At 34.9% G+C, this 17353-nt stretch overlaps 1 protein-coding gene across 1 annotated transcript; it reads right to left on the minus strand.

Moving 5' to 3' along the window:
- Positions 1-10805: 10805 nt before the first annotated feature.
- LOC131622793 (uncharacterized) lies at positions 10806-12543 on the minus strand. The gene is made up of 2 exons (XM_058893828.1): positions 12083-12543; positions 10806-11982 (listed from the first exon to the last, which is right to left on the minus strand). Exons 1-2 carry the CDS (start codon positions 12498-12500, stop codon positions 11645-11647), a joined length of 756 nt encoding a protein of 251 aa, XP_058749811.1. The 5' UTR covers positions 12501-12543; the 3' UTR covers positions 10806-11644.
- Between the last annotated feature and the right edge of the window lie 4810 nt (positions 12544-17353).

Here is a 17353-nt window from a genome sequence, read left to right on the forward strand (position 1 = left end):
AGTTAAATGTAATAAATTATATGAAATTATCTTAAGTTATAAATTCATACCGTGATCGGAATCTCTAATTGATTTGCCTGAAGGATTTCTTTCATAAACCTCAATACAAAGTATCCGCAATCGTAACTGTTTTTCTGTTGCGGGCACTACATAGAAAAACAAATAAGATTCTATAGTTGTGCATTGTTTTATCAAGTAGCATAAATATATTATAAGCAACATTGTGAAAAATAATGTACCTGCACTTGGATCCAAGTAATGTTGCTAGATTTAGTTCGGGATACCTGTGCGTCCCGTTGACTTCGGAACACTTGTATTGATCTAATTAACAAATATATAAAAGCATATGTTTAGATCAATCCCACAAATAAGTAAATATATATATAAATATACACGAATATATATTTAGAACGATCCCACTTACAAATCAACGATGTCCTTCATGGCCGGATAATTGGTCCATTCACCATTTACCGAATTCAGATAATACACGACTTCCCTTATAGGGTTGATAGCAAGCAGCAACCAGTGTGCTCTATAAATAAAAACAATAGGTTATATGAAAATTTTGCTATACACAAAAGAAACAGAGATTAGATGAACAAAGAATGAGAAACTAACCCTACTGGTCGAGTATTATACGCCCAAAGATGCAGACATTCTGTATTGCCGGTGGACATGAATCTATCTACTAAGCACTGTCTAACTGATTCCGGTTCCGAATCAATTGCCATTCCGCTGCAGTGGGCGGAAGACACGAAACGGAATCTGTTAGACAACGGAGTCCCGCGCAACACTCTGTCATACAACAACCTTAAATAAAAACATAATAAACATTAGATTATTTTCATTGAAATGTGTAAATAAATTATATTGTGGGACTAATTAAATAATATATCGGATGAGGGAATATTACCGAATGTATGAGTGTATGTTATTGACGCCTAGTTGATCATGCTTAAAAATCTCCTCCAAGTCATCAAGTGTAATAAGTGACTTGAATTCAATACCGAAGACACTCTCATCCATAACGATTTCACGTGCAGCACCATCCGTCAAATCGGACATATCAACCATTGTTGCGAGCGTCGACCGGTACCGAGGCACAAAAGCACCGCCTTTTTTTCCCGCTGGCTTCGGAGGACCAGTGGGTGGTACGGTACGAACTTGCTGCGTCACTTGTTGTGACTCTCGAGCGGATGCCTAAAAATCATATAAGTTATGTAAAATATAAAATCATGCAGATTTAGATTCAGATTAATTATTAACACTTTAAATGTACCTCTTTTAGTGATGCAACGGACTCCTCCTCCTGTAAAATCCCTTTACCCTTAACTGTGGGTTTTATAGGAGCAGTCTAAAATTAAAATGTAAAAAATAATTAATAAACGGTTTAGAATTGACATTCGAAAACTAAATGATTCATAATCGTTTTCAATATACCTCATCACTAATGGTAATGAGCTCCGAGGGCCATGCAACAAATGATCCTATTGCATCTCGCAGCAATGTCGTCTCTGAGACCATGTCAGGTACCGGTAGCATCGCATCATGATCTACTACAACATCCACCGATACTTTCAGGTGTCCATCCGGGAGCGGTCTATGGTGAAGTAAATCTCCCAAAGTGTTGTGCACTTTTCCCTTGCCAACTAGTCGATAACTCGGTTCCGATAAGTATAGTTGGCAAGATGAAATGCCCTAAACCAATAGTAAATATAAAGTCATTATCATTAATAAAATAGAACAATTTAAAAGGAAAAAAAATTATAATTACCTCGGGAAATTTCCTTTGATAGTTGATACTAGCCTTATCACTAGTTTCTTTCACCGATGAAGTGTTGCACTTTTCTCTCATATACGCCTCTTTATCTCTTTGCAATTCAGAGACTTGTGCTTGCAATTCCGCCAACTTTTGCAACACTTCTTCATTTGAAGGATTTCTTCTCCTAGGACTCTTGTAAAAAGAGGTTGGAGTCACACCATGACCCTTACCCCTCACCCGACCGGGATACTCAGGAGCATCTAGTGCTCTACTAAGTATGCTCCCCTCACCGGTGGATGCCGATTGCGACAAGGTCTCCTGTAATTCATTTACATTAAAAAATCATTTATATATTAAAAAACATTTGATTTAGTTAAAGACACAGTATTATACTTACACATTCAGTAAAAACTCTCTGAACTTCGGGATCGACAGCATGATCCTTGCCCACACGAGCTTCCCTCCACAACACATGTTCAGGAAGTGAGGTTTCCTCACTTTTAGTCTCCTCTAACTATGCATTGACACAAATGATAAAATCATCAAATAAAACACATTTAGACAATTAATTAAAACGCATTTCTATTTACTTACAATTTTATCCTCCAAGCGTGCATATCCCAAACGCCCTTTTTTGTATGGATATGCGGGTTTGGATGCTCTCTCACTATTCTTGGCACTCCTTTTCCGAAAATCTTCATCTCTTTGCTCTACAAACTTAGCCCAATCTTCTTCACCAATGAAGATCTCATACTTTTTTGGCCGTCCCGGTGCCTCTTCAAGAAAGTTTCCATCTTTATCCTTAAGATAAGTGTTTGTCAAAAAAGCTTTCCACCCTCTATATCTTTTGCCGGCCAAACCAAGTATGTAGCGTCTACGATCATCTGGTATCTCAAAAGTCCTCTGCAAAAAAACATACGCATAGTGTGTTAGTATAAGTAATTTAAACAATTTATCGTCAAGATAATAACAACAATTAACCATATATGATATATACCTGAAGCTCGTCCCAAATCGCGTCTTTTTTCTCATCCAAGTCTTTGCTTTTCATATTCCATCTAGCTACGGAGACCGGAATATGCATACGAACAAGTGTACCAATATAACTTGTCAACTTTGGAGAATTAGGACCAATTGCTTGTTTATCAGAATTCCATTCCAATCGGTATACTAATCCTTGGTCTCTATGTCGAACGATTCCCTTCATGATAGTGATGCCTCGTGCAACTTCTTTTGCTTCAGTATCAGGTGGAGCATTTGTATCCGTGGCATCTCTTTCTTGAGCATCTCTTTCTTGTGAGTTTTCAGGTGGAGCATCTCTATCCGGAGCCATTTAACCTGTATCAAACAAACTAAAGCACATTAGTACACTATTAATAAGCTAACAATCTATACAAGTAAAATGGAAGTCAAACCATGCATGTACAAGTAAATCGGAAACGAAATCGGTACAAATCAAAATAAGCGTCAAAAAATAAAGTTGTCGGAATTGAACGAAATTTACATGGCTATGGTAAAACGTCCCCACGGACTCAAAAATAAAGTCGGTTTTCCGAAATTCAGACCCTAAGCCCGACTTTTGATTACGGGCAGAAGCAAAACCGATAAAAAAACAGTCCCGAAATGTAAAGATAAGTGCATGAGCAGCTCCGGAGTCGTCAAAATAGTATATTTACATGTAAAGAAGTCGACAAACGGATACATGGTTCAAAACAAATTAGTCGGTAAAAATTGAATAAAATAATCGGTACAAATTGAATAAAACAATCGGTACAAATTGAATAAAACAAATTGAATAAGTACTATACTATTGAATAAAACAATCGGTACAAAGTGAATAAAACTATTACCTTTATCACTAACGTCTCTTTCTTTTCTTGGTAGGATTGTGTTCAACGCGTCTCTTAACAACACGGACGGTTGGATTAATCCAAATACCCTCATTATGATCATTTCTAGTACAAGATTCATTCTCATTTTGATCGCTTCTTGTACAAGAATCAATGCCAACACCAATATCACCTTGATCTTCAATGTTTTCATCAACTATTTTGTTAGATAAAAGCACTATAGACCATTTCGTACTTGAAGGATCATTGACATAGAACACTTGTTTAGCTTGAGAGGCTAGAATGAAAGGCTCATCTTTGTACCCTACCCTATTGAGATCCACTTGTAAAAATCCTGACTTATCCATTCGTATGCCACTATTATTTTCAACCCACTTGCAACCAAATACAGGAATCTGAAACTTCGCGTAATCAAACACCAAAATGCGCTCGATAACCCCAAAATATGACAAATTTGCAAATTTCGGATTTAAGTCATTCGCACTTGATATGTGCATTGCTTCAGCCACCAAGGTAACACCACTATTTTGCATAGTACTTTTATCATCCTGTTCTTTGGTATAAAATGTGTATCCATTAATTGCGTATGCGCTATAAGAAAGCACAATTACAGTTGGACCATAGGCTAAGCATCTCAACCTTTCTGTTACTGAAGCAGGATCTGAACGATACTTTGAATAAATATGATCCCTAAACCACGGTATGAAACTTCGATTGTGCTCTCGTACTATCCAGTTCTCATTTCTATTTGGATTTAAATCTCGGAGAACAATCTTGTGCATTTCAACATACGGCTCAACCTCAATCTCATTGTGCAGAACATACAAGTGCGCTTGATCCCGTTCGACCATTGATACTGTCACAACTTTATTTCCAATTAGCCTTTTTCCTTCTTTTTTTTCGACAATATGAGACTTAGGGAGTCCAATAGATTGAACATTTGACAGATATTCAGTACAAAACTCAACCGCTTCTTCAACAACGTATCGTTCCGCAATACAGCCCTCCGGTCGACTTCTGTTTTTCACGTACCCTTTTAATATTTTCATATAACGTTCAGCAGGGTACATCCATCTCATATAAGCTGGTCCGCACAATTGTGTCTCTTTCACAAGATGCACGACTAGATGAACCATTATGTCAAAAAACGAGGGAGGAAAATACATTTCAAGATCACATAAAGTAACAACTATCTCTTTTTGCAATGTTGGTAAGATCGCGGGATCGACCACCTTACTGCAAATTGACCTGAAGAAGAAACACAGCTTAGTTATTGCGCTTCTTACTTTTTCTGGAAGAATAGAACGTATACCTATTGGTAAAAAATGTTCCATTATAACATGACAATCATGCGTCTTCAAACTCTTTAACTTGAGGTCTTTCATGGACACAAGTCTTCTAATATCTGAAGAGTAGCCTTCTGGAACTTTAACTTCACTGAGAAACTTACACAATGTTTTCTTCTCCTTTCTAGATAAAGTGTAAACAGCAGGTGGCAGATATGTTCGTCTTCCTTTCGTCACGGGTCCCAATTCAGTTCTCATTCCCATGTTTACCATGTCCTTCCTTATGTTAAGGCCATCCTTAGACTTTCCTTGTATATTGAGTAACGTACCTATGACGCTGTCAAATACATTTTTTTCAATATGCATAACATCCAGGAAATGTCTTACGTACAATGTCTTCCAATATGGAAGTTCAAAAAAAATTGACTTCTTCTTCCACCCACCCTTGACAAGTGAATGTGCAAAAGGCTTGCCAAACTGAGTGCTCACATCTTTCACCTTTTCAAAAATTTGATCACCTGACAAAAAAGGCGGGGCTGTACCGTGTTCGGCCTTTCCGTTGAATGCTTTTCTCCACCCACGGTAGTGATGATTAGAATTTAAGAATCTACGATGGCCGAGAAAGACATTCTTCTGACAAAGCTCCAATCGTGTCGTATCGGTTTCATCTTCACAAACGGGACACGCCTTTTGACCTTTATTGCTGTACCCGGATAGATTTCCGTATGCTGGAAAATCATTAATTGTTCCAAACAACATCGCCCTCAAGTTGAAACTTTCCTTCCTATACCCATCGTAAACCTCCACACCGTTCTCCCACAAAAACTTTAAATCTTCGATTAAGGGTGCCAAGTATACATCTATGTCATTCCCTGGTTGTTTAGGCCCAGAAATTAGCATAGATAACATCATGTACTTACGCTTCATACATAGCCACGGAGGTAGGTTATAGATCATAAGAATCACAGGCCATGTGCTATGCGAGATACTTTGAATACCATGCGGGTTCATTCCATCAGTAGACAATGACAACCGAAGGTTTCTTGCTTCTTTTCCAAATTCAGGATATTCAGTATCAACTTTCATCCATTGTGGTGAGTCTGCCGGATGTCGCAACTTTCCATCAATAATTCTTTCATCTGCATGCCAAGTCAAGTGTCTTGAATCGGTCTCACTACGATACATGCGTCTAAATCTCGGAATTATAGGAAAATACCATAAGACTTTAGCAGGAGACAACTTTTTCTTATATCGAGGGGCACCACATTTAGGACACTCATTCAACGCTGCATACTCGTTTCGAAACAAAACGCAATCGTTTGGACATGCATGTATCTTATCATAGCTCATGCCAATAGAGGACAACATCTTTTTGTCTTCATACGTTCGATTGGGAAGAACATTATCCTCTGGTAGCATATCTTTCATAAGGGCTAATAACTCTGTGAAACTTTTATCCGACCATCCATTGTCCGCCTTTAAGTTGTACAACTTTAACACCGCAGACAATCTTGTGAATTTTGAACAACCATCATACAACGGTTTCTCTGCATCGCTTACCAACCTCTCAAACATTTTGGGACAATCCGCAAGATCTTCTTCAAGCGCTTCTGCAATCTCTTCGACTCGATCGCAATCGTATGTGTCTGTGCAATCGTCGTTTGAAGCATACTTCCTATTACAACTCGACCCAGCATTCCCGTTACTTTTCTCACCATGCATTGTCCAACATGTATAACTTCTATCAATTCCAAACCGTAGTAAATGGGATCCCAACTTTTTCCCGTCAACCTTATCCCCATAACAGCAACCCAAGCAAGGACACGGCATTCGAAGCGGGTCTTCGGAGTGCGCAACCGCAAACTCAACGAATTTCCATACCCCTTTCTCGTACTCTTTCGACAATCGGTTTGATCTCATCCATGTCTTATCCATGACTTAATTAAGCTAAACAAATGCTTCTTGGTTTCTCTATCAGGTACTAAGGAATTCTGTCAAGATAATAAATAGCTATCATCATTATGTCTTGATCAAAATACCTAGTGAGATCCTATAAAGTGTGAATAATAGAATACCTAATCAGAATACCTAATCAGAATACCCGATTTCTTAAAGAAGACATTACCTTATTTCAAGGTAATATAAGTTCACAAACCAAAAAATGGATTGAGAGACACTAAATTGCAAAAAATACGTCAAAACTGGGTCAAATCTCCCAAAGCAAATTGTTTGCTCAAAAATCTATAAAAATAAATAAAAGAGGAAATCTAGATAGGAAGAAATTGATAGTTGTATAACTAATTTAGTTGTAATTGATATAATAATAATTTTTTATAAGCAATATAATAATTTTGTTTAATTGAAATCGATTGTTTAGTTAAAATTAGTATCTAATCAATATTGTTTTTCAAGAAAGTTTGAACTTTCTCTCTCCTACATGATTGAATGGAAAGCGTAAGAAAAAAATGATATATTTGTTAAACTACAAAAATATCATAAAATATGAAAGTAATATAGTATAAAAGATTATTTTTTTAAAAATAAAAAGTAGAAACAGTTGAGAAATACCCTCTAATATAATAATCCATCATCTTCAAGTTATGGTTCTCATATAAATTGAAATTGAAATTAAGCAGAAAACAACAAATTATAAGCAAGAAGAAAGGGATAGTAACCTGAGTTAGACTTGATGTGGGAGATGGGTAGGTTTGAATCGGCGTTGTACAAGTAGAAACCAGAGACTTCAAAGTAACTGTAAAATTAAACATATACACGATGCAGTTAAATACACCACTACTAACAAATATCAAAATAAACCCAATCTAGAACTCAATTATTTAAAATGCACAATAATTCACATAAACATGGTACCAATTAATTTTCAGCTGCTCGACCTGCTCTAATTAGCACCAAAACACTAATGTCATTACCATTTTTCATGCTCTAACCAGTTGCAATGAACTCAAAACAACACTATTATCAATTGTCCATTTAATTTCCAGCATTTCAACACCATTGAAACTCATCATTCTCTCAATTTACATGTTAACAACACCACCAACCATCATAGAAATTTCCAGCATCAAATGTCCACCAAATAAGCAATACAATTCACATTATCAATCACTAAAGCAACACCAAAATTCCTGCATCTATATACCTTCGTACAACCACATTTCAAAGCATTTTTATGAGTTAAAAGTAGTGGAAAAAACAACAGAGGACAAGTCTGAAATACTGCACTCAAATGCTCAACTCTAAAGTATAAATAGGAAAAGTTGCAAACATTAGAAATAAGTGAGCAAAGAGATAGAATTGAATTTATCCCAAATGCAGTACCACAAACAACAATCAACCTGCATTAGAAACACTCTCTACCCTTCAAACAAACAAAAATCTGTCCTCCAACTCTAGCCAGCAAGAATTCCAAAACAGTATAATCCAAAATAGCAGAACCACAATAGCAGTACAATCCACAAATACAAATCCACAAAACCAAATACAAATCCAAAATAGCAGAACCACAATAGCAGTACAATCCACAAAACCACAATAGCAGAACTTCTTTTTGACATTGCCATCAGAAAGTAACAAGGTATGAAATACCAAACACAAATCCAAAATCAGTTCATAGGGATAGGGTTCGAACCTGCGTTTTTTCTCGAAGGGAGTACGAACGGCGGCGGCGGCTAGTTGTTTTGGGAGTACGACGACGGAGGGAGTACGAACGGCAGCTCTGCAACTGCAACCGTCGGAGGGAATACGAACAGTGGGCGGCGGAGGGAGTACGAACGGAGGCGGCGGCAAGTTGTTTTGTGAGAGACGGCGAGAGATGTGTTGTAGAGAGAGAGTTAAAGGTTTGTGAGAGACAACGAGAGATGTGAGAGACTGGGTGATGAGCGAGGAAGAAGAAGACCCTTTTTTGTTTTCTGAAACTAATAGGGTGTTTTAATTTTATGAAATATAAATTTAAAAAAAGGCTACTAGAGCGCTTTTCAGATGCGCTTTCATATGCCCCTTTATACCAGCGCTTTATTACTAAAAGCGCTTTCGTACCTACCCCCTATAAGAGCGCTTTTAAAAGCGCTTTCATACCCACCCCCTATAAGAGCGCTTTTAGAAAGCGCTTTCATACCCACCCCCTATAAGAGCGCTTTTAGAAAGCGCTCTCGTACCCCCCCCCTTTACCAGCGCTTTCTAGAAAGCGCTCTCGTACCCCCACCATTTACCAGCGCTTTTTCCCTTGTTTTTTTTGTTTTGCTTTTAGCGAAATCTATAAGAGCGCTTTTCCCTAAAAGCGCTCTCGTAGGGGTGCTGCAAAAGATCATATTTGGCGTAGTGACAAGTTTCTTTCTCGAGCACCGTGAGATTGTGGCATCAAATACTTGAATGAAGTAACCAATTGTGCTTCTTTGATCTTCCTTATCTCCACACCAATCAACATCTAAATAGCAAGTAATCGTAGCTTTTTTGCTTTCAGAGATCATAAAATTTGTTTGAGTAAAGTTACATTGACTTTGTCCTCCTCTCCATGCTTATCCAATTTCAAATTTGGTTCGATAGACAAAGATGCAGGATTCAAATCATCCATCTTGAATCTCTTTAGTATCTCTTTGACATACTGATGCAACATCACACCTTGTTTGGTAATTTGAAATTTTATGCCTAGGAAATACGACAACTTTCCCAGATCCGACATTTCAAATTCCCTCATCATCAGCTCTTAGAACTTCGACAAGTTTTCCATGCTATTCAGTTACCACCAAATCATCGATATATAAGCAAATGACTGTTATATATTGTGCCACAACATGAAGATAAACATCATACTCAAACTTGCATTTGACGAATCCCAATTCGACTAAGTCTGAGTCAATATTCTTGTTCCATGTCATAGGTGTCTGTTTGAGACCATAAAAGGCTTTGTGCAACTTGTACATTTTTCTTGCTTCCTCTTGTATCACAAGGATTTGTATTACTTCATTGACATAAGGGCTTCATAGACCTCAAATTTGATAGTTGGCTTAGTGAGCACCATGCAAACATCTTAAATAATTGGGATTTCCGATTGATATTAAATTTTATAGACATGATCTATATGATAATATTATTCAATCCAACAGGTAATTTTAGTATACGAACATGAGGTGAAGAGTTATCAGAGGTGTCATATTACTAAGTTTGACACCTTAGTGTCATTTGATTCTGTCTTTTATATATATATATATATATATATATATATATATATATATATATATATATATATATATATATATATATATATATATATATATATATATATATATATATATATATATATATATATATATATATATGGGATATTCTTACTCCAAAAGTAAGTGTAGAAGAGTTCTTCCAAATCTTAATAATTGATTTTCATTAGTCTAACAATTTTAATTAATTTTTTTATATAAAAAAATATTTCTAAAAATAATTAAATTAAATGATCAATTAAAGTTTAGATTAATAAACATCAATTGTTAAGATTAGGAGTAACTCTTCAGTCTCTTCTACACTTTCTTAGAATAATAATATCTCACTTTATATATATATATATATATATATATATATATATATATATATATATATATATATATATATATATATATATATATATATATACATATATATATATATATATATATATATACATATATATATATATATACATATATATATATATATATATAGGGAGCATATCAAGTGAGAGCATTTTTAAATGAGAGATGAGAGGAAGAAATATCAATCATTGGATTCATCAAGAGAGAGAAATTAATAGCCTCATTAATGTATTAACATTCTCTCTCTTGATGAATCTAATGGTTGATATTTCTTCCTCTCATCTCTCATTTAAAAAATGCTCTCACTTGATATTTCTTGGGATTTCAGATTGGAAACACAGTGGAAGGAGAGGTTGTTAGGGATTTTCAATCGGTAACATGGTGGAAGGGGGAAAAAGTTAACGCATTTGATTTTCAATCAATACAAAATAGAAGATCTTAACTCTTTTTTTATTTAAATTAAAGGGTAAAATAGACAAAGTATAATAATATTAAAGATAAAAACAATTAAAAATATATAATTAAAATATCTGATAAAATTATTATTATTATTAATATTTAAAAAGAAATACAAATGGCATAATCTTATTTGTCTATCTAAATATGGGTAATTTACCCTTAGTTTTGATGGGGTAACCTAGTCCTCACCATGTCAAAATTGATAAAATTATCTTTATTTTGTTTGAAAGAGAAAATAGCGACTTTATCCAATTTTAACTTTATTTTAATTAATTGATAAAAAAAACTATTTTAATTAACATGATCTCATAATATTGAATGTTTTGTGTGGTGGACGTGCTACTGATCCTCCGGTTCTTGCATTCATAATCACAGTCTTCCATTCATTCAATTAACTAGAGACAAACACGAACAACAATTATTCCGATGTCCCTAAAAACATTCTGTATTTTGTTTCTTGACAGAAATATACATGCTGGAACTTTATCCACGTTCATCTCACGTGAACCATAAGGTATAAACACTTTGACTATTATCTTACCTAAACTCACATGCACAACAAAATAAAAAATAAAAAATGCCTAGATATAAATACGAATACGATGTAATATTACTCTAAATGAAATCCCCTACTATTATAAAATTTACACGTTTTTTTCCTGTATTTTTTAAACATATAGGTTAATTTAACTTGCACCACGGTTAATCATATTCTGGTAGTGATTTATTTAATAACGATTCTTCTCTTTGCAACCTCATTTGGTGATTGAAGTTTCTTATAAACGCTTCCACTCGTTTGTTCAACTCGTCTTGACTCAGCGACGGTTCTTTTCTCAACCTCACAGTAGTCTTGTTCAAGTTGAAATCTCTAACAGAATCTTCTGGTTGATGCGGGTCCACTTCATAACGGTTTTGCCACGTGTCAGACTTCTTCACGTGTCTACTTAACGGCATTGACCGACCCTCCGTTATCGTTTTCCACGTGTTCTCCAACGTCTCGTGCCGTTTTTGCTTCGCCGCCACCTTCAACGCTTTCCCACCTATAACAAAGTAAACGCCATGCACTTTACAAAAACGACAACAATTTTTTTTTTCTTTTCTTATTTTATAAAAATAAAATTATAAAGAAATTGTTCATACCTTCGGGGTTAAATTTAAGAGGCTTCCGGTGAATGCACCTCGATGAAACGAGAGGTTTATTGATCATCGGTGGTAGATTATCCGGCGAGTTTATCATCTCCGGTAGCGAATTTCCGAGGTCGATTTCTTTCGTCACTTCTCCAACTTGTTGATCTTTGGACGTGGATGAATGGTCAGGAATGGTGGGGTCCAGAATTGGATGGTTTGGTTGGGCGTTGGAATGATGGAATTTGGAGGAAACAAGGATGAGGATGATGATGGTGTTGACGGTAAAGAAGAGATATGGAGGAGTTAAGCAGAGAAGGAAGAAAGTCCATAGGAGATGGAGGTTTGTGGTGGCTAGTGGAAGAGAGGATTTGAATCCCAAGGCAGTGAAAATAACGGCGGTGGAAATTAGGAGAAGTTTGAGAGAAAGCATTGTTGTTGAGTTTGAAGAAGAGAGCACAGTGTTGAAGGAGTGAAGTTGGGAACGGAATTTATAGAGAGGGAATGTAGTGTACGGACAAGAATCTACATTCAATGTCAGCCATTTGATTTACGCGTGGGGCCGACTGCTTCTCATTTTGTTCTCATATTAACTACATAGTGACGTCGTGACTGGTGACCAACTAGTATATATTTTTGTTTGAATCCATTTTTCAACAAATTATTTTTTACTATAAATATATAATGAACTTATTTGTCATGTTGTCAACCTAGCATATTGTATGTGTATTTCTCTTCTATTAGAAGTGATTGAAGGCAAATTTTTATAATTAAAAATAAGAGTAAAGGGAAATCATAACTATTTGTACACCGATTTTTGATGTGATGGTATAAGTTGTTCCAGTACGGTTGTGTAGGATGGATTTGCAAACATATAACATTATTTCTTTATCCACCTTTTCGAGTCACTCCTAGCAAAAACCTCAACTTATCTCTGCTTCGGAGATGCATCTTTGAAGTATTTTTTTTTAAAATTTTTCCAGACTGCGGAAGTGCATCTCCGAAAACATCAAATGGAGGTGTTTTCGGAGATGCACTTCCGAAAACACATTTTTTCACATTTTGGGGAGTTTCGAATGTGCATTTCCGAATTATGCAGAAGTTTATCTTTTTTTATGCTTTTTCTAACAGTCCCGTACAAAATATATACAAAACGAGTAATATATACAAAACGAAAACGCCGAACAAAACAAACGACATATCAACGTAAAATACTAATATAATAAATAAAATCCAAATAATATATACAGACCGAGTCATAGTGTGCGAAATATACAATCCGAATACAATAAAAATAAACCCGAACCCCTACTGGGTATGCCTAACCCTCTCTCCCTGGGACCTCCTCTGCCTCCTGTATGCCGCCGCACGGCCCGCATCACCGACGATCCTCTCCACCACGACGACTGCCTCTGAACCGCCCTAATCAATGATACCTCGATCCAACGCGTCCCGCCCAAGCAGCTCTATCTACTGGCAGATCGGCAGGAGATTAATGGCATCGTCATCCTCGGCCTGCTGGTTCTCCAGGATCTCCTCGTATGATGGCCTAGGAGCGCCGGGAGCGTCGGATGTCATTAGAGGATGTGACACCCGATAGAACCATGTGACATACCCCTCCACACTGTGCCAGTCCTGGGTGACCTGCATGCGACGATACTCCTCCGGGACCACATGACACTCCCAATCCGCAAATATGGCAGTGAGCTGCACTCGGGTAACTGTGTCGGGAGCAGCCTCAAAAGGTGACCTTGGTATCATCTGCACAAATCCAAACTGCTGCATGCACTGCTCAGGGAGATACCTCACCATGGTGTTGGTCCCGCATGCCAACCAACGTGAATATAACGAGATGCTGTCAAAGGCGACAACAACAGTGTTGTCGCTGAATGGCCTCCAATTGATGTCATCGTGCATCGTGCGGTCGAGGTACCCACAGTATGAAGCTTGGGCAAGTTTTCACTGGCTCCGCCACTGACCTCATAATTTTCGACCAAGTCTTATCCCACTAACTGAGGTCATATGTAGAAATCAACTTTCGCAATAATGTTTTATCTAACACCGTTATAAATCTTAAACATGAACTTCATGATTTTTTTTCATTTGCATCTTCTCTTAAATTTCGAAACGGGCCGAAGCTTTCTTCTTTTACATCCTCTTTGCTACAACTGCAATTCCCAGTGTTAAGGTTTTTACCGCATTTCATGCACATACCTTTGCACTCATAATCACAAATTGAACCTATGTTGATATTGACATGCACCTTGTCTCCTATGTTTTTTGAAATGTCAATTTGTTTCTCTTCGCGAGGAAATTGTAGTTGATCATCCGAATCAATTAACGCGTCTTCGTCATCCTCTTTGCTTTTTCCAAGGGTTGAAATTTTGTCTACCCCGAAAATAACACATAAATCATTAGTTCTTGGCTCATCAAGAGGTGGTTCTTCGGTGAGTAAAAGATAGAGCTAAGAGAATACCTCCTCAGCAAATTGCCTGCCACACCTTCAATAGAAAATCACATTGAAACATGTCATTTCGATTGAAAATAAAGTAGAAGAAATAGTATGTGTTGTGCAATAAGAAACATAAAACATGGAAGGACCTATGTTTGTATATTTCTTTTTCTTTCTTTCCACATGGAACAACCAAAATCCTTTTTTTAGGTTTTTCTATGATTGCCTTTTGATTTGAATCATTAGATAAATTCTAGAAGTGCTGTAAGAGGCATCCATCCCTTACAATACTTGTCAATGAGCTCTAACCTCCATTGAGGGATATAAATAACTGACAAACAGCAGAGCAACAATAGTTTTGATGACATAGTTAAAGTTAAATTAAACAATTGGCAATATATATATATATATATATATATATATATATATATATATATATATATATATATATATATATATATATATATATATATATATATATATATATATATATATATATATATATATAACAAAAAGTATAAATGAATTGGAAGAAAATTGGTACTTCTTGTGAAACATCTTCTAACTCATAGCTCAAGATGTAGTCATTAAAACACATTTTCAGCAGAGACTAACAACATTTAAAGGAAATACAAGATGTCAATATTCCAGCAATTTTCAATTCTCCATACAAACTAACAATACCTTTAATCATTAAATCATAAAAATCCTTGATTTAACCAACCAAAAATAAAAGCTATAGCTAAAATATGGTAAAATTGAGGTTAGAGTTTGATAAAAAATTGGGGGTTTCATATCAAGAATCAAATAGAGTTGGAACACTAACCCTAAATTAATGAGAAGGCGACAAAGAACTTACTTTTGTAGATAAATAATTGAGTTGCTCCATCCCAAAAGTGACTGACAATGAGGAGAACACAAGGAAATACCATGACGGTGTTGGTAAACTGTGTGGAAGCCGTCGAGATCGAGAACGAATCTCACCTTGCTAATGCGCTAGTTACTGTGATTGAGAATGAACTTTACCCTGTCTGTGCGGTGGTCGTCGTGATCGATAATAAATCTTAGTCTTTCCATGCAGTGGTCGTCGTGATGAAGAATGAATCGTAACTTGTCTGTGTCGTGGCCACTGTGAACGGGAGAACTACTTGAAGTGTGGCGGCGGAGCCTGGGCAGCTGCCCTACCTCGCAGGGCGCTGGCTCCGCCACTGATTAGAATTATTTTAAAGGTTTAATGCATATTTTAGTCCATTAACTTAATTTAATATTTCTCTTTAGTCCCTTAACTAAAAAATGTTACATAGTATTCCTGTAAAAATTGTTCTGTTAGTCAAATTGGTCATTTTCGTTAAATTTTCTAAAAAACGTTAACTTTTACCTATGTGACACTCTTGATGGATTTTTAATATCTTACCTGACTTTTTTGGCTTATTCAATATATGAAACCATTTTTTGATTCCATATATTGAATAATACATTCTGTCAGCAACATGCTTTAAGCCTGTTTTTTATAGAGGAAGGAGATAATATTCTTACAATTAACATGTATATAAATATGGAAGGAAATGCCGGTGATATTGAATGAGTTCCTTCCTCACTTTTCATTTATTTTGGAAATTGAGTTTTAAATTGAATGAATTCCTAAAAAAGTTAATGTTAGCATATAATACTATACACTTTTTTACTTGAAACTAAATCAGTGTATCTCCAAAGCCCAGATGAAATATCTTGTTTGGATTTTAAAATTTCTATTTTTTTGGGTTTTTCTTCATATCTAGTAAATGACTCTTCACCTTTTTACCTTTTGCACCAAGTGTTCCACTCTCATTGGTCTACCAACTTTCTACAACATAATACACTACCTCATTTTCTCTCTCCTTATAAAGTACAATTTCAATTGAAAATAAAATATAGTTGCATATTTATGATTATTATTCATTTATAATTTACATGATATTAGGTTGTAGTTTATGGGTCACTATCAACATAACACATATTTTATTTATTTTTTCAAATGTTAAAATTCATTTTATTCTTTTTCCATCTCATGGATCAATTTTTTTCTTTGCTTAATTATTTAATAATTAATTAATTCATTTTAAATTTATTTGTATATTTTATTTTTTTAATTTTAAAAACATAATACACTACCTCATTCGCTTTCTCCTTATAAAGTACAATTTCAATTGAAAATATAATATAGTTGCATATTTATGATTATTATTCATTTATAATTGAATCGTTCATTTTAAATTTATATGTTTTTAAATATATATGATACAATATTAAATAAATTTACATGATATTATGTTGTAGTTTACGGGTCACTATCAACATAATACATATTTTATTTATTTTTTCAAATGTTAAAATTCTTTTTATTCTTTTTCCATCTCATGGATCGATTTTTTTCTTTGCTTAATTATTTAATAATTAAGTAATTCATTTTAAATTTATTTGAATATTTTATTTTTTTAATTTTAAAAACATAATACACTATCTCATTCTCTTTCTCTTTATAAAGTACAATTTCAATTGAAAATATAATATAGTTGCATATTTATGATTATTATTCATTTATAATTGAATCGTTCATTTTAAATTTATATGTTTTTAAATATATATGATACAATATTAAATAAATTTAAATGATATTATGTTGTGGTTTACGGGTCACTATCAACATAATACATATTTTATTTATTTTTTCAAATGTTAAAATTCTTTTTATTCTCTTTCCGTCTCATGGCTCAATTTTTTCTTTGTATAATTATTTAATAATTAAGTAATTCATTTTAGATTTATTTGTATAATGTATTTTTTTAATTTAATTA

Source organism: Vicia villosa, unplaced genomic scaffold (genome assembly GCF_029867415.1).
Source record: "Vicia villosa cultivar HV-30 ecotype Madison, WI unplaced genomic scaffold, Vvil1.0 ctg.000044F_1_1, whole genome shotgun sequence".
NCBI lineage: Eukaryota > Viridiplantae > Streptophyta > Magnoliopsida > Fabales > Fabaceae > Vicia > Vicia villosa.

What these genes read in the sequence shown, in the direction of transcription:
- LOC131622793 (XM_058893828.1), bottom strand. Translation starts at nt 12,500, where the DNA reads ATGCTTTCTCTCAAACTTCTCCTAATTTCCACCGCCGTTATTTTCACT. An exon ending in TCTTAAATTTAACCCCGAAG is followed by an intron (nt 11,983 to 12,082) that starts GTATGAACAATT and finishes ACTTTGTTATAG; the next exon opens with GTGGGAAAGCGTTGAAGGTG.